Source organism: Oncorhynchus clarkii, chromosome 33 (assembly GCF_045791955.1).
Source record: "Oncorhynchus clarkii lewisi isolate Uvic-CL-2024 chromosome 33, UVic_Ocla_1.0, whole genome shotgun sequence".
NCBI lineage: Eukaryota > Metazoa > Chordata > Actinopteri > Salmoniformes > Salmonidae > Oncorhynchus > Oncorhynchus clarkii.
This window is the reverse complement of record NC_092179.1, coordinates 28,579,316-28,601,534: the sequence shown is the minus strand read 5'-3', so window position 1 is coordinate 28,601,534 and position 22,219 is coordinate 28,579,316. Positions and strand designations below refer to the sequence as shown.

General features: G+C 42.1%; 1 protein-coding gene across 1 annotated transcript; it reads left to right on the top strand.

The window, feature by feature from the left end:
* The first annotated feature begins 1,126 nt into the window (after positions 1-1,126).
* On the top strand, positions 1,127-20,677 carry LOC139392852 (N-acylneuraminate cytidylyltransferase). Its single transcript, XM_071141160.1, has 8 exons — positions 1,127-1,411; positions 5,811-5,953; positions 6,869-7,024; positions 9,812-9,942; positions 10,317-10,411; positions 10,707-10,878; positions 13,723-13,888; positions 20,364-20,677. The coding sequence occupies exons 1-8, from the start codon at positions 1,191-1,193 to the stop codon at positions 20,576-20,578; spliced, it is 1,299 nt and encodes a 432-aa protein (XP_070997261.1). The 5' UTR covers positions 1,127-1,190; the 3' UTR covers positions 20,579-20,677.
* The last annotated feature ends 1,542 nt before the right edge of the window (positions 20,678-22,219 follow it).

Here is a 22,219-nt window from a genome sequence, read left to right as displayed (position 1 = left end):
AATGGTTGGATGACTTTGGAAGCTTCACCTAATCAAAGCTCTATGAACTAAGTGGTACAATTTATTTTACACCTTTTCAGCAGCAGAGCAAAATATTTGGGACTGACCCTAAATCATTCTGGGCTAAAGGTCCTGGTGATGTCCATGGTTCACAGAATTTGTAGTTCTTTATGATTAGCCACATTACCAGCTAGTATTACCATTTCATTTTGGGTAGGTAAATACAGGTGAATATATTGATCAAAGTCACCTTGTCCTAGAGAGACAAAATGTCATGCCAGGGTAAGCCTACATGAAACACAGCCCTTATTTTAAGTGTTTCTTAAATCCCCCATGGGAAAGATGAATGGGGGGGAAAACAATTCGAACCGTTTCCTTGTTTGACCGCTAGGTTTAATAGGTATTATTACTCATACTGTGGTACTCTATTGATCCCCTAGTCACTCTCATTGGGAAGGCAGATAAAGCGTTTTTTTAAATGTATTTTTAATAAAAAAGCAATGACTTTTGCATGTGAAAACACAGAATCCCTACTCATTCCCCCACGTGCTTTATCTAGCCTGTCACTGGTTTTGAGCGGATTTTGCCGCATTCACATACTAATCGGAACAAGGAAACTCTGACATTTCCGACTTGCTACTTGGTTGTAGTTATACACCTGCCACGTTCAACCATTTTGCAAGTCGGACATTTCAGAGTTTCATAGTTCCGACTGGCACATAAACACGGCATTTGAACCTGGCTCACGCCCGGGAGGTTGCCCGGTTCCAAAATGAATGCAATCACGTTTTACCCGCTATAACTCTTCCGACCAGGGAAACCCGGATCAGATAATCGAATCCCCTCATTGAAGCGCGATCATCGTTTTCTTGACATTGCCAGTTAACCTGTTACCAGAGTAAATTCAGTAAATAGTTAAACTGAAATTGTTACTATGGCATCAAAATGAATCGTTGTTGAAATTACCTCCGAGTAAAGCTAGCAGGTCTACGCCTATTTTTTACTGTGCACATGTAACATTTGTAGGATTTCCTTCACACAGTTTAAGCCGTAGTAGGTCATGTAAACTAAGTACGTAGCTAGCTAGTTACAGTGAGTTAGAAAGCAAGGTGCTAGATACTTCAGACGACTGCTATCCATCGCTACCGCTACAAGACTATTGCCTGCCCACCCGGCTACTGATCCTTTCAATGGCTGCTGCAAACAAACGTACGCTGTCGGGCATGGAAGATGTGAGAGACAGAAAAGCAAAGGTTATTAAAGACAGCGGTGAGAAGAGACACATCGCAGCCCTGATCCTGGCGAGGGGAGGCAGTAAGGGGATCCCCCTGAAAAATATAAAAGTTCTCGCCGGTGTCCCCCTCATCGGATGGGTTCTGAGAGCTGCAGTGGACTCCAAACAGTTTGACAGGTAACGTTAATTCAGTCAACATTTTGGTCAAATGTATTTCTAATCTAGCTACGGTATATGGACTTGCTCTGACGCCTTTGTTAATAGTAACGTTAGTTAGCTGCATGTTATTATTGTTTATTAGTGATAGTCGATGATGCATCTGTCATAACCAGGGGAGAAAGTACAGTAAGACTTGCCAAATGTCAATACACTTGTTGGTGTTTTGTGTAACAGATGTCTCTTTTCATTCACCACTGTTTGGAGGTTGGAAATATGTTGCGGGTGGATGAACGTGCGCAGGTAGCCTTGTAAAGGAGTCATTTGAATATGATTGTTTGACAATCAGATGAAAACATCATGACTGGTTGTGTTTATGCCACAATAAAAGGTAATACATTTTAAAAGTCAAATGACAAATCTTTATGACAAGGCCCACAGAGATGTTATTGAATTAATAGGGATTCTGAGTAGAACTACAGTGCCTTGCGAAAGTATTCGGCCCCCTTGAACTTTGCGACCTTTTGCCACATTTCAGGCTTCAAACATAAAGATATAAAACTGTTTTTTTTTGTGAAGAATCAACAACAAGTGGGACACAATCATGAAGTGGAACGACATTTATTGGATATTTCAAACTTTTTTAACAAAAAAAAACTGAAAAATTGGGCGTGCAAAATTATTCAGCCCCTTTACTTTCAGTGCAGCAAACTCTCTCCAGAAGTTCAGTGAGGATCTCTGAATGATCCAATGTTGACCTAAATGACTAATGATGATAAATACAATCCACCTGTGTGTAATCAAGTCTCCGTATAAATGCACCTGCACTGTGATAGTCTCAGAGGTCCGTTAAAAGCGCAGAGAGCATCATGAAGAACAAGGAACACACCAGGCAGGTCCGAGATACTGTTGTGAAGAAGTTTAAAGCCGGATTTGGATACAAAAATATTTCCCAAGCTTTAAACATCCCAAGGAGCACTGTGCAAGCGATAATATTGAAATGGAAGGAGTATCAGACCACTGCAAATCTACCAAGACCTGGCCATCCCTCTAAACTTTCAGCTCATACAAGGAGAAGACTGATCAGAGATGCAGCCAAGAGGCCCATGATCACTCTGGATGAACTGCAGAGATCTACAGCTGAGGTGGGAGACTCTGTCTATAGGACAACAATCAGTCGTATATTGCACAAATCTGGCCTTTATGGAAGAGTGGCAAGAAGAAAGCCATTTCTTAAAGATATCCATAAAAAGTGTTGTTTAAAGTTTGCCACAAGCCACCTGGGAGACACACCAAACATGTGGAAGAAGGTGCTCTGGTCAGATGAAACCAAAATTGAACTTTTTGGCAACAATGCAAAACGTTATGTTTGGCGTAAAAGCAACACAGCTGAACACACCATCCCCACTGTCAAACATGGTGGTGGCAGCATCATGGTTTGGGCCTGCTTTTCTTCAGCAGGGACAGGGAAGATGGTTAAAATTGATGGGAAGATGGATGGAGCCAAATACAGGACCATTCTGGAAGAAAACCTGATGGAGTCTGCAAAAGACCTGAGACTGGGACGGAGATTTGTCTTCCAACAAGACAATGATCCAAAACATAAAGCAAAATCTACAATGGAATGGTTCAAAAATAAACATATCCAGGTGTTAGAATGGCCAAGTCAAAGTCCAGACCTGAATCCAATCGAGAATCTGTGGAAAGAACTGAAAACAGCTGTTCACAAATGCTCTCCATCCAACCTCACTGAGCTCGAGCTGTTTTGCAAGGAGGAATGGGAAAAAAATTCAGTCTCTCGATGTGCAAAACTGATAGAGACATACCCCAAGCGACTTACAGCTGCAATCGCAGCAAAAGGTGGCGCTACAAAGTATTAACTTAAGGGGGCTGAATAATTTTGCACGCCCAATTTTTCAGTTTTTTATTTGTTAAAAAAGTTTGAAATATCCAATAAATGTCGTTCCACTTCATGATTGTGTCCCACTTGTTGTTGATTCTTCACAAAAAATACAGTTTTATATCTTTATGTTTGAAGCCTGAAATGTGGCAAAAGGTCGCAAAGTTCAAGGGGGCCGAATACTTTCGCAAGGCACTGTATATGATTAGGACCCACAGCTGGTGTTGTGCCGAAAATCTCCCCCCTGTCAGGATCCCCCCACCCTTCTAATGTCCTTACTTTTGTGGATGGAGTCAAATAGTTTCTGTGGTACACATCAGAGTCAAATACTTTCTGTGGTACACATCAGAGTCAAATACCTTCTGTGGTACACATCAGAGTCAAATACTTTCTGTGGTACACATCAGAGTCAAATACTTTATGTGGTACACATCAGAGTCAAATACTTTCTGTGGTACACATCAGAGTCAAATACTTTCTGTGGTACACATCAGAGTCAAATACTTTCTGTGGTACACATCAGAGTCAAATACTTTCTGTAGTACACATCAGAGTCAAATACTTTCTGTGGTACACATCAGAGTCAAATACTTTATGTAGTACACATCAGAGTCAAATACTTTATGTGGTACACATCAGAGTCAAATACTTTCTGTGGTACACATCAGAGTCAAATACTTTCTGTAGTACACATCAGAGTCAAATACTTTCTGTAGTACACATCAGAGTCAAATACTTTATGTGGTACACATCAGAGTCAAATACTTTCTGTAGTACACATCAGAGTCAAATACTTTCTGTAGTACACATCAGAGTCAAATACTTTATGTGGTACACATCAGAGTCAAATACTTTCTGTGGTACACATCAGAGTCAAATACTTTCTGTAGTACACATCAGAGTCAAATACTTTCTGTAGTACACATCAGAGTCAAATACTTTCTGTAGTACACATCAGAGTCAAATACTTTCTGTAGTACACATCAGAGTCAAATACTTTCTATAGAATTAACTTCACATCAGGATAGGCAACCGAAATGAATAATGAATGTATGTGTGTTATATTAAACATATATGTAATATGTTGGCAAGCAATAAACATTTCAGAACAACTATGGGTGAATTATTATCCTTACACTTGAAAAAATATTAGTTGAATAAGACATGGGAGAGATGACGAATTTTGACAAAGAGATTTATTTATAGACTAATACAAAATAAACTGCAGACAAAAATGATTTCTGCTACTAAGATCAGTGAAATGTAGGCTAAACTGACAACGGAGTGAAGAGCAGAAATCTCAACTAGCAAGTAAATTGCAGCAGTGAAGAACGAGCAGGGGGGAGATTCTGTCAGGGGGGAGATTTCAGTCAGGGGGGAGATTTCTGTCAGGGGGGAGATTTTCGGTACCACACCAGCACACCTAGAGCAGTGATTTGAACAGGGCGGCATTTTCCGAGCTAAACTGACCAAGACGCACATCCAACAAAACATAACACCTCACATTATTCTGCCCCAAAACAATGATACTTGGCTAATCTATCCCTATTAATTGAGCTTTCTGAAAAGTGTATATGTTTAAACCCAGGCAGCTTTTAGGGAAGCAATTATGTTGTTGAGTTCAGCAACGGATGAGAAGCCAGCAGTTAAAGCTGACATTTTTCTACTTAGTGGAGTCTCTGTCTGGGTGGAAAGGTATGTTTTGAAACTGCCATGCTTAGATTCATAATGTCTAATATTTAATGATTTGCAAACAGTAACCGTTTCGTTGCAAACAAGACACTCTGGTTTGATATAGGAGACATATGGTAAGAATACATATTCCTCTGTCCATTCTTCCCTGACACTTCTATTTGCATTTCCACCTTTCTTTTGAAACTTTTTCAGAGTGACATTTTGTCTTGATTGCAATCAACGCACAAAGGAAAATAACTAAATAATTTAATAGAGACATTAGTGATTTTAGCAGTGTAATCAGATTGAAAATATTAGGATATGTAATTGACATTATATAGCCTAGTAACCAGATGTGTTAAAATGTGTTTAATTTGTAGTTTAATCATGAATGGGACCTCTATAATGTTCTGTTCTACAACTATTAGCTGAGAAAAAAACTGGCCTAAGGCCAAACCTATTGCCAACCCCTGCATTACACTATTCTAGGTTAAGGGGATAGTGGCCATTGTTTTTGTCTTGCCTAGGGCAGCAGAACGTCCAGAACCGGTCCTGTTAGGCCCATGCATTGTTTTAGTACATGCATGTTCACACATAGGAGGTTCCATACTGGGAAGAAATGACATCTACTTTAACTCCTGGTCATAACTATACATTAGTAACTGTTTGTTGTATAAATATGTATACCCATGTCAGATTCTTATTGAGAAAGTTTGTCTGAAAGTTAGTGTACAGTCTCTGAATGAACCCCCTGGTTTGGGCTTGGCCACACAAGACTGGATTGCACTGATGCAGCCTACTTGTTACAAAGCCTGAGGAATCAACTTCTTCCGTTCTTTCTCCCAGTGTGTGTGTATCAACTGACCATGATGACATTGAGAAGGTAGCCAAGACATGGGGAGCTCAGGTTCACCGCAGGAGCCCAGAGGTGTCCAAAGACTCCTCCAGCTCTCTTGACACCATCCAGGAATTCGCCAGATTAAACCCAGGTAGGGGGTGAAAGTCAAGTGTATTTCCTTGATTCCTCATGTCCTCTCTCCTTGCCTCCTTCTCAAAATGCAGTAGAGGAGGAGATCTGAGTGGAGGAAGCTCAGATCTTCTGCTCCAATGTGCTTTGAGAAGGAGCCAAGGAGGGAGCCGTGAGGAATCAAGCTAGCTTGGCTAAGGCTCTGGGACGGCATGTAATCAAGCATCTCAGAATAGGAATACTGATCTGGGATCAGGTCCCCCCTGTCCATGTAGTCTTATTTGTTGTGATCTATGAGCTAAGTCAGCACTCCAACTCTGAGACACTTGAAACATACGACCTTCAGGGCCGCAGAGCCCGCTGCTGTTTTTTCTTCCTGCTTTTTAATCAGAACCTGAGAACACCAGTCTGGGAAACCAGGTGTGTGGTCTGACTCACCCCTCTCCAGCCAATCAGTGACAGTTATTGTGCCCCCTGCACAGTTGTGCACCCCTGATCTTGCTCACATGATCACATGATAATGCTCACATGCTGTTTTCTTTTAATTAAATTTCTAATACCATAACCCTAATCCCAACCCTAGGAAAGTGTTGCATATCAATCAATCAATCAGTCACATTTCTTTATAAAGCCCTTTTTTACGTCAGCAGAAGTCACAAAGTGCTTATCCAGAAACCCAGCCTAAAACCCAAAAGACTAAGCAATGCAGATGTAGAAGCACGCCTGGTATTAAGAGTTTCAGGTGGTAGATTGTTGATAGTGTTGATAGCGGCTATAGACAACCCATGAATAGGGTGCTATCCAAATGAAGTGGGACCTACTCCATAGATACAGATGTCAACAGTAACCATGTAGATGTATTCATATGTCATATCATATGTGGCTACCTGATTAAATAATGGATAAATCAAATATCTGTTGTGTTGTCCTCCTCCAGAGGTGGATGTGATCTGTCACATCCAGGCCACGTCTCCCTGCCTGCACCCCTTCCACCTGAAGGAGGCCCTGGAGATGATCACCAAGCAGGGCTTCACGTCCGTCTTCTCCGTGGTCCGACGACACCACTTCCGCTGGCAGGAGGTGAAGAAAGGAGGTACTGGACAGCCATGTGTTATGTTTAGGACCTCACAGTTATTATCAGTAAACTGGAGAGGTTCCAACGAACTTAATGTTCAGGTCTGTCAGGAGGTGAAGAAAGGAGGTACGGGACAGCCATGTGTTATGTTTAGGACCTCACAGTTATTATCAGTTAACTGGAGAGGTTCCAACAAACTTAATGTTCAGGTCTGTCAGGAGATCTGAAGGGTCAGTCCCTTCACTTGTCCTTTATACCGCGTCACAGACACGTCTCCTAAGCACAACTAAGCAGACACAGATACAAGGAATGAGTATCAGGGTGGGAGAGTGAGGGAGGTTATTATCTTGTATCTAGTTCCTCTTCTGCTTGACTCACACCCTGTGAACAAACCATAAGCACATCGCAACTTAATAACACAAAACAACAATTGTCATTGTCAGACAGTTTACAGAACATGCCAACCTTGAGAAAGAACACAATGTGTAACATTTTCCACTACACTGTGCCTGAGGAAAAACTGTCCCTCACTTTATAAGTAGGGTCAGGATTTTGTCCCGACCATGTGACCAGAGCCAGGAAAAACTATATTGTGTGTTTGAAAACACCTACCCATCATATCTTGATGTAAGATGCTAATGCTCAATGATAATGGATTGTGTTTATAAGAGCGTCTGCTAAATGACTAACATGTTGTCACGCCCTGACCTTAGAGAGCCGTTTTATTTCTCTATTTGGTTAGGTCAGGGTGTGATGTGGGGTGGGCATTCTATGTTTTGTTTTCTATGTTTCTTTATTTCTATGTTTTGGCCGGGTATGGTTCTCTATCAGGGACAGCTGTCTATCGTTGTCTCTGATTGGGAATGATACTTAGGTAGCCCTTTTTCCCCTCCTTTCAGTGTGGGTAGTTAACTTTGTTAGAGGCATCGTAGCCCTGTAAGCTTCACAGTTGTTTTGTTGGTTGACATTTTAAATAAAAAGGAACATTTACGCCCACCACGCTGCACTTTGGTTCACTTCTTTCGACGGCCGTGACATATGTACAGTTGAAGTCGGAAGTTTACATACACTTAGGTTGGAGTCATTAAAACTCGTTTTTCAACAACTCCACACATTTCTTGTTAATAAACTATAGTTTTAGTTTTTGTTTACACACAGAGTGAATTATAAGTGAAATAATCTATCACAATTCCAGTGGGTCAGAAGTTTACATACACTCAGTTGACTGTGCCTTTAAACAGCTTGTAAAACTCCATAAAATGATGTCATGGCTTTGGAAGCTTCTGATAGGCTAATTGACATCATTTGAGTCAATTGGAGGTGTACCTGTGGATGTATTTCAAGGCCTACCTTCAAACTAGTGCCTCTTTGCTTGACATCATGGGAAAATCTAAAGAAATCAGCCATGACCTCAGAAAATAAGTTGTAGACCTCCACAAGTCTGGTTCATCCTTGGGAGAAATTTCCAAAATGCCTGAAGGTACCACGTTCATCTGTACAAACAATAGTACGCAAGTATAAACACCATGGGACCACTCAGCCGTCATACCGCTCAGGAAGGAGGCGCGTTCTGTCTCCTAGAGATGAACGTACTATGGTGCGAAAAGTACAAATCAATCCCAGAACAACAGCAAAGGACCTTATGAAGATGCTGGAGGAAACAGGTACAAAAGTATCTATATTCACAGTAAAACGAGTCCTATATCGCCATTACCTGAAAGGCTCAGAAAGGAAGAAGCCACTGCTCCAAAACCGCCAAAAGCCAGACTATGGTTTGCAACTGCACATGGGGACAAAGATCGTATTTTTTTGAGAAATGTTTTTTGATGAAACAAATATAGAACTGTTTGACCAGAATGACCATCGTTATGTTTGGAGGAAAAAGGGGGAGACTTACAAGCCGAAGAACACCATCATCACACCATGAAGCACGGGGGTGGCAACATCATGTTGTGGGGGTTGCTTTGCTGCAGGAGGGACTGGTGCACTTCACAAAATAGATGGCATCATGAGGAAAGAAAATTATCTGGATATATTGAAGCAACATCTCAAGACAACAGTCAGGAAGTTAAAGCTTGGTCGTAAATGGGTCTTCCAAATGGACAATGACCCCAAGCATACTTCCAAAGTTGTGGCAAAATGGCTTAAGGACAACAAAGTCAAGGTATTGGAGTGGCCCTCACAAAGCCCTGACCTCCATCCCATAGAAAATTTGTGGGCAGAACTGAAAAAGCTTGTGCGAGCAAGGAGGCCTACAAACCTGACTCAGTTACACCAGCTCTGTCAGGAGGAATGGGCCAAAAATTCACCCAACTTATTGTGGGAAGCTGGTGGAAGACTACCCAAAACGTTTGACCCAAGTTAAACCATTTAAAGGCAATGCTACCAGATACTAATTGAGTGTATGTAAACTTCTGACCCACTGGGAATGTGATGAAAGAAATTAAAGCTGAAATAAATCATTCTCTCTACTTTTATTCTGACATTTCACATTCTTAAAATAAAGTGGTGATCCTAACTGACCTAAAACAGTGAATTTTTACTAGGATTAAATGTCAGGAATTGTGAAAAACTGAGTTTAAATGTATTTGGCTGAGGTTTATGTAAACTTCCGACTTCAACTGTAAATATAGTATCTTTCACAAGCACATTACATTGAAGTAACTCCATCCACCACTAATCACTGTGTATCACAATAGAGAGATGAGGGGTGTTTAGACAAATTAGTTTTTCTCCGGACCAGGAAGTAGTTTGGTTTCTAGTTATAACCTATAACATTGACTATGTGTTCTCTCTCCTGTTCAGGTAGTGTAGCCACCCAGCCTCTGAACTTAGACCCGTGTAACAGGCCCCGGAGACAGGACTGGGATGGAGAGCTGTGTGAGAACGGATCTTTCTACATTTATACCAGAGCGACGATAGAGAGAGGCCTGCAGGTAACAGGCACTATACCCCATCAGGGCCCATAGTTACAAAGCGTTTCAGGATAGGAGTGCTGGTCTAGGATCAGTTTTCTTTTTTCAATCATTATGAATACGTCTATATGGACAGGGAGGACCTGATCCTAGATCAGCAGCCCTACTCTGAGATGCTTTATGAATACAGGCCCTGATGTGTATGTCTGTTGCTGGTGGTGAACCCTATTCACCTCAGGGGATCAATAACGTTTATTCATTCAATGGATGTGAGCCTGACTAGAAACAACATACACACTGAGAGATGGACTGGTCTGTGATACTACTAGATATTCTATTGTTAACTGGTGTTTTGAATGCTAATAGAATACCCTTTGTGTTGTTGTCTTTCTCAGGGGGGGAAGTGGGCTTACTATGAGATGCTGCCAGAGTACAGTGTGGATATTGATGTGGATATCGACTGGCCCGTGGCAGAACAGAGAGTACTGAGGTAGTCTGAAATCACTGACCTAGAATTTCAAGTTCACTCTCTGTTGAAGTCATTCACTCCGAACCACCTCTCTCTCTGTCTGTCTCTGTCTCTCTCTCTCTGTCTGTCTCTCTGTCTGTCTCTATCTCTGTCTCTGTCTCTCTGTCTGTCTCTGTCTCTCTTTCTCTGAAAGTGTTTATTTGAATGCACTTTAAATATAATTAGATTTTGTGGTAAAGCAACACAATGAATAATGCTGTAACACAGAGGAGTGGTTGTCCAAATGTATTTCCCTGTGTGTGTTGTTCCTGTCCAGGTTTGGTTACTTTGGCCTGGACAAGCCTGAGGTGGTGCGTCTGCTGCTGTGTAACGTCTCCGGCTGTCTGACTGACGGCCGCGTCCTCATCTCTGTCTCTGGAGAGGAGATGGTCTCAGTCAACACCAGAGATACTATGGGTATCCGCATGCTGCAGAAAGAGGGAGTGGAGGTACAGATACAGAACATGTAGAACACACACACTGCAGAGAGAGGGGGTGGAGGTACAGATACAGAACATGTAGAACAAACACACACACTGCAGAGAGAGGGGGTGGAGGTACAGATACTGTACATATAGAACACACACACTGCAGAGAGAGGGAGTGGAGGTACAGATACTGTACATATAGAACACACACACTGCAGAGAGAGGGGGTGGAGGTACAGATACTGTACATATAGAACACACACTGCAGAGAGAGGGGGTGGAGGTACAGATACTGTACATATAGAACACACACACTGCAGAGAGAGGGGGTGGAGGTACAGATACTGTACATATAGAACACACACACTGCAGAGAGAGGGAGTGGAGGTACAGATACTGTACATATAGAACACACACACTGCAGAGAGAGGGAGTGGAGGTACAGATACTGTACATATAGAACACACACACTGCAGAGAGAGGGAGTGGAGGTACAGATACTGTACATATAGAACACACACACTGCAGAGAGAGGGAGTGGAGGTACAGATACTGTACATATAGAACACACACACTGCAGAGAGAGGGAGTGGAGGTACAGATACTGTACATATAGAACACACACTGCAGAGAGAGGGAGTGGAGGTACATGTACTGTACATATAGAACACACACTGCAGAGAGAGGGAGTGGAGGTACAGATACTGAACATATAGAACACACACTGCAGAGAGAGGGAGTGGAGGTACAGATACTGTACATATAGAACACACACTGCAGAGAGAGGGAGTGGAGGTACAGATACAGAACATATAGAACACACACTGCAGAGAGAGGGAGTGGAGGTACAGATACTGTACATATAGAACACACACACTGCAGAGAGAGGGAGTGGAGGTACAGATACAGAACATATAGAACATATAGAACACACACACTGCAGAGATAGGGAGTGGAGGTACAGATACTGAACATATAGAACATATAGAACACACACTGCAGAGAGAGGGAGTGGAGGTACAGATACTGAACATATAGAACACACACTGCAGAGAGAGGGAGTGGAGGTACAGATACAGAACATATAGAACACACACACTGCAGAGAGAGGGAGTGGAGATACAAAGATAATGTGATGAATACGGGTGATTCATTCATTGTGTTTTAAAAGATCAAACAGTGACAGACAGGTGTTACTTTTTTTTTTTACAATGACTGCTACCATAAATTAATGTATTGTCTATGTTGTAATGTCTATGTTGTAATGTCTATGTTGTAATGTCTAGGTTGTAATGTCTAGGTTGTAATGTCTAGGTTGTATTGTCTATGTTGTATTGTCTATGTTTTATTGTCTAGGTTGTATTGTCTAGGTTGTATTGTCTATGTTGTAATGTCTATGTTGTAATGTCTATGTTGTAATGTCTATGTTGTATTGTCTATGTTGTATTGTCTATGTTGTATTGTCTATGTTGTATTGTCTATGTTGTATTGTCTATGTTGTAATGTCTATGTTGTAATATGAATTTCCAGGTGAACAAAAAGGAGAGCAGTCAATCAAAAATCATTCTGGTGTATTACAAGTTGTAACAGGGAGACATACCCTTTATATCCTAATCAGACAGCACCAAATGTTCTGTAAACACCAGCCTCCTGGAGACAGGCCCTTTATATCCTAATCAGGCAGCACCAAATGTTCTGTAAACACCAGCCCAGAGGCTTGTAGGAAGACAAAACAAAAGACAGTGACTTGTCCAGCTGCTACAGAATCAACCGAGTTCACACACAATGTCAATACAATACAACAGTGAATAATCAGTGTGTCCTCAGGCCTTGTACATCCAGTCTGGTGTCAATCACTATCAACAGATAAGACAATAATCCATAACATTCACTATCAAGTCTAGTGACCATCAACCTTCACCTTGAATGTCACAAACAGAACACTGGGAATGATTTGTATTACAGAACTCTAAATACTGTATGTTAAACATTGTGTTAATCACTCTGAACTGAATATGAACTGATATTTCCTCCTTACACTCAGTCTGTACAATACATAGAACAGAGCTTCCATACAAAACAGAGCTTCCATACAAAACAGAGCTTCCATACAAAACAGAGCTTCCATACAAAACAGAGCTTCCATACAAAACAGAGCTTCCATACAAAACAGAGCTTCCATACAAAACAGCTTCCATACAAAACAGAGCTTCCATAAAAAACAGAGCTTCCATACAAAACAGAGCTTCCATACAAAACAGAGCTTATATTCAACACACAGAGCACCCATACAAAACAGAGCACCCATACAAAACAGAGCTCCCATACAAAACAGAGCTCCCATACAACACAGAGCTTCCATACAAAACAGCTTCCATACAAAACAGAGCTTCCATACAAAACAGAGATTATATTCGACACACAGAGCACCCATACAAAACAGAGCTTCCATACAAAACAGAGATTATATTCGACACGCAGAGCACCCATACAAAACAGAGCTTCCATACAAAACAGAAATTATATTCGACACGAGCACCCATACAAAACAGAGCTTCCATACAAACAGAGCTTATATTCAACACACAGAGCACCCATACAAAACAGAGCTCCCATACAAAACAGAGCTTATATTCGACACACAGAGCACCCATACAAAACAGAGCTTCCATACAAAACAGAGCTTATAATCAACACACAGAGCACCCATACAAAACAGAGCACCCATACAAAACAGAGCTCCCATACAAAACAGAGCTCCCATACAAAACAGAGCTCCCATACAAAGCAGAGCTTCTATTCAACACACAGAGCACCCATACAAAACACAGAGCATAGACATTTGTTTTTTTCTGTCTCCTCCAGGTGATCCTGATCTCATCCAGTGAGGACCTCCTGACCAAGGCCCTGGCTGACAATCTATCCCAGAGGACAGGCTGCGAGGTCAGGCAGCTGGGCAAGGACATCCAGGGTGAGGTCACAGCCATGATGGACGACAAGGATCTGGACTGGAAGGAGGTTGCCTATATGGGTAAACTCACTGTTGTTTTCATTTAACAATTTACTACGACTACTACTGCTGCTACAACTGCTACTACTACAAATAGTACCACTATTACTAATTCATTTTAGTTTCATAGTACAGTTTGTAATATAGTGGAATCTTAACCTTCTATTTTGAGTAATACTTGTGCGTTCATGTCAATCAAAACGTATGAAGGTATTGATTTGCAGCCCTTCTGAGATGGAAATCAAATCAAATGTTATTTTGTCACATGCTCCGAATACAACAGGTGTAACCTTACAGTGAAATTATTACATACACGCCCTTAACCAACTATGCAGTTATAATAAATAAAAATAAGAATAATAAATAAAAGTAACAAATAATTCAAGAGCAGCAGTAAAATAACAATAGCGAGGCTATATACAAGGGGTACCGGAACAGAGTCAATGTGCAGGGGAACTGGTTAGTCGAGGTAATATGTACATGTAGGTAGAGTTATTAAAGTGACTATGCATAGATAATATCAGAGAGTAGCAGCAGTGTAAAAGATAGAGGGGGGAGCAATGCAAATAGTCTGGGTGGCCATTTGATTAGATGTTCAGGAGTCTTATGGCTTGGGGGTAGAAGCTGTTTAGAAGCCTCTTGGACCTAGACTTGGCACTCCGGTACCGCGTGCCATGCGGTAGCTGAGAGAACAGTCTATGACTAGGGTGGCTGGAGTCTATGACAATGTTTAGGGCCTTCCTCTGACACCACCTGGTAATTTGGGGTGGCAGGGTAGCCTAGTGGTTAGAGCGTTGGACTTGTAACTGAAAGGTTGCAAGATCGAATCCCCGAGCTGACAAGGTCAAAATCTGTCGTTCTTCCCCCGAACAACCCACTGTTCCTAGGCCGTCATTGAAAATGAGAATTTGTTCTTAACTGACTTGCCTAGTTAAATAAAGGTAAAATAAAAAATAGAGGTCCTGAATGGCAGGAAGCTTGGCCCCAGTGATGTACTGGGCTGTACACACTAGTAGTGCCTTGCGGTAGTAGTGCCAGGCACGACTCCAACACCATCATTAAGGTTTATTACCGGAGGTAATAGCCTTGTTATGCCATAGGAGATGCCATTTCCAGTTACCATCTACGCCCATCTCAACCTTCCTAAATTTCTCTATCTATCAATGATCGGACCAAAATACAACATGCATTTCTTATTAGATGGGTAACTCATCTTGCAATCTAGTAGGTGAAACAAGTTCTTCCTCAATAGTTCTCCAAGAGACTGATGATCTAAGTGGGCGTAACTGGAAAGACTGGTGGTAAATACAAACATTTGGTAATGCAAGTCCACCATGACACTTCTGTCATTGTTACACCTCAAACCTACTCTTTGGATGTTTGCCATTCCTAAAGGTATTTACGTATCCGTTTATCAATCCTTCCCCATTAGCCTACAGGTGGAGGGAGTGGGATCATCATGCTCAGGAAACTGATACGTAGAAACACATTCATCTTTATGGAAGCTGCCCCTAGTTTGTAAAGAAGCAGATAACTTCTCCCAAACTGTTAAATCCCATTCAACTTCCTTCCTTCCTTCCTTCCTTCCTTCCTTCCTTCTTTTTTGACCACTTCATTCAGTAACATTAATGCTGATTTTATACCCGGACAGCAATTTGAATTCTTCAAATGTGGATAATAAAGAGGAGATTGAATTTGGTATGAGAGGAGGATGTAATCAGTATAGGAGAAGCCCCACTACATTCTGCTTTAGATGTTGGGCTAAAGGCTCTAGCGACTAAATGAATAACGTTGGGGATAGGCCATCTCCTTGTCTACATCCCTGAAAAATAGGGAATGGACTTGAGTGTACGTCATTAGTAGAAACCATAGCAACAGTGTTAGTATATAACACACAAACCATATCAATAAAATTCTTTCCCAAACCAAATTTCTCCAAAACAGCCCACAAGTACTGCCAATCAAGCCTGTCAAAGCCTTCTCAGCATCTAGAGACAGCACAGCACACGATGTGTCCAGCTGTTGTGCTTCATGTATTACATGCATGCATCGTCTGACATTGTCAGCTGCAAGGAGACCTTTCACAAAACCTGACTGGTCCATGTGAATCAACTTATCCAAATACTTTTCAATACAATTTTTGGTCCGAATTAATTAAATATATCGGACGATAATTTGCACAGTCTGTGTGATCGTTCCCTTTCTTTGGCAGTAGAGAGATTAATGCAGAGTTAATATGATCATGAAAAAAAAAACTGTCGATGGCCGAATGGATTTACTCCAATAATACTGGTCCTAAAATTCCCCCAAAATGTAGTAACAGTTCAGGTGGAATGCCATCAGGGACAGGTGATATGTAGTAACAGTTCAGGTGGAATGCCATCAGGTCCAGGTGATTTATAGTAACAGTTCAGGTGGAATGCCATCAGGTCCAGGTGATTTATAGTAACAGTTCAGGTGGAATGCCATCCTGGACAGGTGATTTATAGTAACAGCTCAGGTGGAATGCCATCCGGGACAGGTGATTTGTAGTAACAGCTCAGGTGGAATGCCATCCGGGACAGGTGTTTTGTAGTAACAGTTCAGGTGGAATGCCATCCGGGACAGGTGATTTGTTGTAACAGCTCAGGTGGAATGCCATCCGGGACAGGTGTTTGTTGTAACAGCTCAGGTGGAATGCCATCCGGGACAGGTGATTTGTTGTAACAGCTCAGGTGGAATGCCATCCGGGACAGGTGATTTGTAGTAACAGCTCAGGTGGAATGCCATCAGGGACAGGTGATTTGTAGTAACAGCTCAGGGGGAATGCCATCTGGGCCAGGTGATTTGTAGTAACAGCTCAGGGGGAATGCCATCCTGGACAGGTGATTTGTAGTAACAGATCAGGTGGAATGCCATCAGGGACAGGTGATTTGTAGTAACAGCTCAGGGGGAATGCCATCTGGGCCAGGTGATTTGTAGTAACAGATCAGGTGGAATGCCATCCTGGACAGGTGATTTGTAGTAACAGCTCAGGGGGAATGCCATCCTGGACAGGTGATTTGTAGTAACAGATCAGGTGGAATGCCATCCGGGACATGTGATTTGTAGTAACAGCTCAGGGGAAATGCCATCTGGGCCAGGTGATTTGTAGTAACAGATCAGGTGGAATGCCATCCTGGACAGGTGATTTGTAGTAACAGCTCAGGGGGAATGCCATCCTGGACAGGTGATTTGTAGTAACAGATCAGGTGGAATGCCATCCTGGACAGGTGTTTTGTAGTAACAGCTCAGGTGGAATGCCATCCGGGACAGGTGTTTTGTAGTAACAGTTCAGGTGGAATGCCATCCGGGACAGGTGATTTGTTGTAACAGCTCAGGTGGAATGCCATCCGGGACAGGTGATTTGTTGTAACAGCTCAGGTGGAATGCCATCCGGGACAGGTGTTTTGTTGTAACAGCTCAGGGGGAATGCCATCCGGGACAGGTGTTTTGTTGTAACAGCTCAGGGGGAATGCCATCCGGGACAGGTTATTTGTAGTAACAGCTCAGGGGGAATGCCATCCGGGACAGGTGATTTGTAGTAACAGCTCAGGGGGAATGCCATCCGGGACAGGTGATTTGTTGTAACAGCTCAGGTGGAATGCCATCCTGGACAGGTGATTTGTAGTAACAGCTCAGGGGGAATGCCATCCTGGACAGGTGATTTGTGGTAACAGCTCAGGGGGAATGCCATCCTGGACAGGTGATTTGTTGTAACAGCTCAGGGGGAATGCCATCCTGGACAGGTGATTTGTAGTAACAGCTCAGGGGGAATGCCATCCTGGACAGGTGATTTGTAGTAACAGCTCAGGGGGAATGCCATCCTGGACAGGTGATTTGTAGTAACAACTCATGGGGAATGCCATCCTGGACAGGTGATTTGTTGTAACAGCTCAGGTGGAATGCCATCCTGGACAGGTGATTTGTAGTAACAGCTCAGGGGGAATGCCATCCTGGACAGGTGATTTGTTGTAACAGCTCAGGGGGAATGCCATCAGGTCCAGGTGATTTCCCCTTTTTCGCACCTTTCAGTGCTGACTCCAGTTCCTCTAATGAGATGGGTCGGCCCAGATCCGCAGATCGCTTCTCCTCCAATACGAGCAAATCAAGATGATCTAAAAACTGCATTTGTCTGGTTCAACCTGGATAGAAGATGTATATAACTCCTGGTAAAAAAGACTGAAATGTTGCATTATTTTTCTGTGGATCAGAAAGTAAGCCTTTAACCAGGGATTGAATAGATTCTATAGAAGTACAAGATTCACTTTGTTTCAATTTTAATGCTAGAAACCTGCTTGGTTTGCTCCTATTAAAATGATAGTTCTGCCTCACTCTATGCATGATGAACACTGCTCTCCTCCTTAATAAATTATTAAATTCCTGTTTAACCACCCTCAAATCATTGCTGACATTATTTGAGTAATTCCTTTTCAGGTTTTGTTGAAGTGATTTTAAATGTTTTCTCCAATAACTTGATTCTGTGATTCCTGGCTTTATTGAGGTGAGATGCATAAGATGTAAAGTCTGTGAGTAGTAGCCATCCATGTAAACCTGGGGTCCTCTACAGAGTCCTTGTGTTTTTTTCTAAAAATGCAAATTGAAATTCAGCCACAAACAATTCGTTTTGAAGAAGGTTCATATTAAAATGCCAATGTTTTGTTTTATTTGCCTTAAAGCTCACATCCACTTGGGTAACCAGGGGATCATGATCTGAAAGCGTCGCAGGCAATATTTATATTGGCATGACGCACATACTTAGAGAATAGAAAACAATCAATTCTAGAGTATGATTTGTGATATGCAGAAGAACAGGTATAATCTTTGATGCCCGGATTCTGAACTCACCACACAGAGATACTGAGATGTTCTGTCATTCCATTCAACACTAATGATGCTTTTAGTCATCCACACTAATGTGTGAATCTATCAAGGTTGAGGTTGAACGCTGCATTCATATCTGCCCCTATGACCAATTCATACTCTTAAAGTGATAACAATTTATTGGTAAGCCCAGCGAAAAAGCTGTCCTCAAAAACAGCGGGTGCAGAGATGGACACAAATGCTACTTTCTTGCCATAGACGTGTAAATGGAAGCTAAGCGGCCGGAAGTATCCTCGCTAGTCTTTTCGATAACTAAAGTTATATTCGTTTTAACCAAAATAACAACGCCTTTGGACTTAGAGGCTCCACTAGTCGAAGCAGCAACGTTATACACCTTGTCCTGTAAGCGATGAATATTCCCTACTCGCAAATGAGATTCATGGATAAATGCAATATCAATATTTTTATGATGCATTAAGTCTAAACATTGAATTCTCTTCATTTTTGCGTACATTCAGGCATAAAAGAGTTGAACTGAAAGTGGTTCAGATTTACCTTCGATAAGTACTGTCCCCCACCCGCCGCCAGGCGAGTGGGGGAATGTGTTCTAAAGCCACAGAGATCCTCCCTCTGTTACTGAGAAGCGTGACATCCACACAACGCAGCTCTGTAGGTCTCTAGAACTCAGGCCTATTCCTCCTAAATAAAACGTATTCCAATCAGGTTATCAAAAAATAAAAAGTTGAAAGTAGACAAATTCATTGCGAAATGACACTTGTGAAACAAAACCTGGCTACAGTGGTCATTTCTCTCTCTTCTCAACCCTTCATCTCTCTCCATCTATCTCCTCTCATCCCTCCGTTATCTCTTGCCAGGAAGTGATTGTAAGTTCTTCACTGATTAAATAACTTGCCTGCTCCCGCTCTCCCTCTCGGGCGCCAGACTGCCTTCATTTTGCACACCTGTCACCATCGTTACACACACCTGCACTTCATCACCGGTCACCATCATGCGCAGCAGCGCATCATTGGACTCACCTGGACTCCTTTCATTTGTTGATTGCCTTCCCTATTTCGGTCTACTTCCCTGTGTGTTCCCTGTATCAGTATTGATGTTGTTTGGGGTGTCAATGTAAATAGATGAATTGTTCAGCAGTCTTATTGCTTTGGGGTGGAAGCTGTTAAGGAGCCTTTTGGTCCTAGACTTGGCGCTCTGGTACCGCTTGCAGAGGCGGTAGAAGAGAGAACAGTCTATGACTTGGGTAACTGGAGTCATTGACAATTTTTTGGCCTTTCCTCTTTCCTCTAGTATATAGGTCCTGGATGGCAAGAAGCTTGGCCCAGTGATGTACTGGGCCGTATGCACTACCCTCTGTAGCACTTTACGTTCAGATGCCATGCAGGTGCCATACCAGGCGGTGATTAACCGGTCACGATGCTCTCGATGGTGCAGCTGTAGAACTTTTTGAGGATCTGGGGACCCATGCTAAATCTTCTTAATGGGGGCCTGTTTGGGCCGCCTTTTCCTGTAGTCCAAGATCAGCTCATTCTTAAAATACTTCCATAACCACCGTATGGACACTTAAATAGATTTAAAATAAAATACAAATGAATCTCACACCTCCATTTCATCCCTCCATCTCTCCCTCCTACAGGTAATGATGCACCAGATGTTGACTGTCTGAACCTGGCTGGGCTGAGTGCAGTACCCCGGGACGCCCCAGTGGTGGCGATCAACGCTGCTAAATACTCCTGCCACAGTGCTGCAGGCCTGGGGGCTGTGAGGGAGTTTTCTGAACACATCCTGCTGCTCAAGAAGAAGGCCAAGTCTCAGATGGAACAGGACCGCATCCACAGAAATACATTCTAAACTCTAGAATGTGTTCTAAAGTCACAGAAATACATTCTAAACTCTAGAATGTGTTCTAAAGTCACAGAAATACATTCTAAACTCTAGAATGTGTTCTAAAGTCACAGAGATCCATTCTGAACTGTAGAATGTGTTCTAAAGTAACAGAGATCCATTCTGAACTGTAGAATGTGTTCTAAAGTCACAGAGATCCATTCTGAACTGTAGAATGTGTTCTAAAGTCACAGAGATCCATTCTGAACTCTAGAATGTGTTCTAAAGTCAGAGAGATCCATTCTGAACTGTAGAATGTGTTCTAAAGTAGGCCAAACAGATTTTTGGGGATTGATTTGTTTGTCCAAATCCATTTCTGGGCCAGAAAAAGTGCAGATATTTTAAAATACATAGATCCATTATAATTTCTACATCCTTTCTATCTAGTTCATGACCTGGAGTGTTTTTTTTACCAAAAATAATAATTTCCTGCCAAAAAACACTAAACTTCACATGTAAACTGGAAGAGTTGCATTCTCAATTGCATACTCCTCGCACCCACTCTCCCTGTCTCCTTCTCTTCCCTCTGACCTTCTCCTTCAATGGTTTTTGAGAAGGAGACAAGGACTCGAGGAATATGCAATTGAGAACATCCCCTTGTCATTCATTGTCATGTAAAAAAATGAGTTGACAAGAGAGCAGTAACAGACTGACACTCAGGATATTGTATTCTAAACTGCATTCTATCAATCAGACAAACCCTCTGAACTCATGCCTGGGCCAAACATTAGGCAAAGTGACAATAAAGGTTATTGACATCTCTCTACTTTCTCTGGAGTTCTAGAAAGAAGCATATTTACTCACTTTCATGCACTTGGCTCAGGCTGAAATGTGTTTTACAGGTTGTCAGGTCAGTGTAGTTTGGGTTTTTATATTACTACAGGTTGTGTTGACAAATACAGTCAGTACTTTTTAATTGTCTTAGTTTTAATGAAATGAAGTATATACACTGAGTGTACAAAACATTATGAACACCTGCTCTCTCTTTGACATAGACTGACCAGGTGAAAGCTATGATCCCTTAACCTGCTCTCTCTTTGACAGACTGACCAGGTGAAAGCTATGATCCCTTAACCTGCTCTCTCTTTGACAGACTGACCAGGTGAATGCTATGATCCCTTAACCTGCTCTCTCTTTGACATAGACTGACCAGATGAAAGCTATGATCCCTTAACCTGCTCTCTCCATGACATAGACTGGCCAGGTGAAAGGTATGATCCCTTAACCTGCTCTCTCTTTGACATAGACTGACCAGGTGAAAGCTGTGATCCCTTAACCTGCTCTCTCTTTGACATAGACTGACCAGGTGAAAGCTATGATCCCTTAACCTGCTCTCTCTTTGACATAGACTGACCAGGTGAAAGCTGTGATCCCTTATTGATGTCACTTGTTAAATCCATCAGTGTAGATGAAGGGGAGGAAACAGGTTTAAAAGTTTTTAAGCCTTGAGACATGGATTGTGTGTGTGCCTTTCAGAGGGTGAATGGGTAAGATAAAATATTTACGTGCCCTTGAACAGGCTCTGGTAGTAGCTGCCAAGAGGACCGGTTTGTATTGAGAACTGCAACGCTGCTGGGCTTTTCACACTCAACCATGTCCTGTGTGTAT

Excerpts from the sequence above, each read along its gene's own strand:
- LOC139392852 (XM_071141160.1), top strand. The coding sequence starts at position 1,191 with ATGGCTGCTGCAAACAAACGTACGCTGTCGGGCATGGAAGATGTGAGA. Across the intron at positions 1,412-5,810 it reads GACTCCAAACAGTTTGACAG|TGTGTGTGTATCAACTGACC; the intron begins GTAACGTTAATT and ends TCTTTCTCCCAG. Across the intron at positions 13,889-20,363 it reads GAAGGAGGTTGCCTATATGG|GTAATGATGCACCAGATGTT; the intron begins GTAAACTCACTG and ends TCCCTCCTACAG.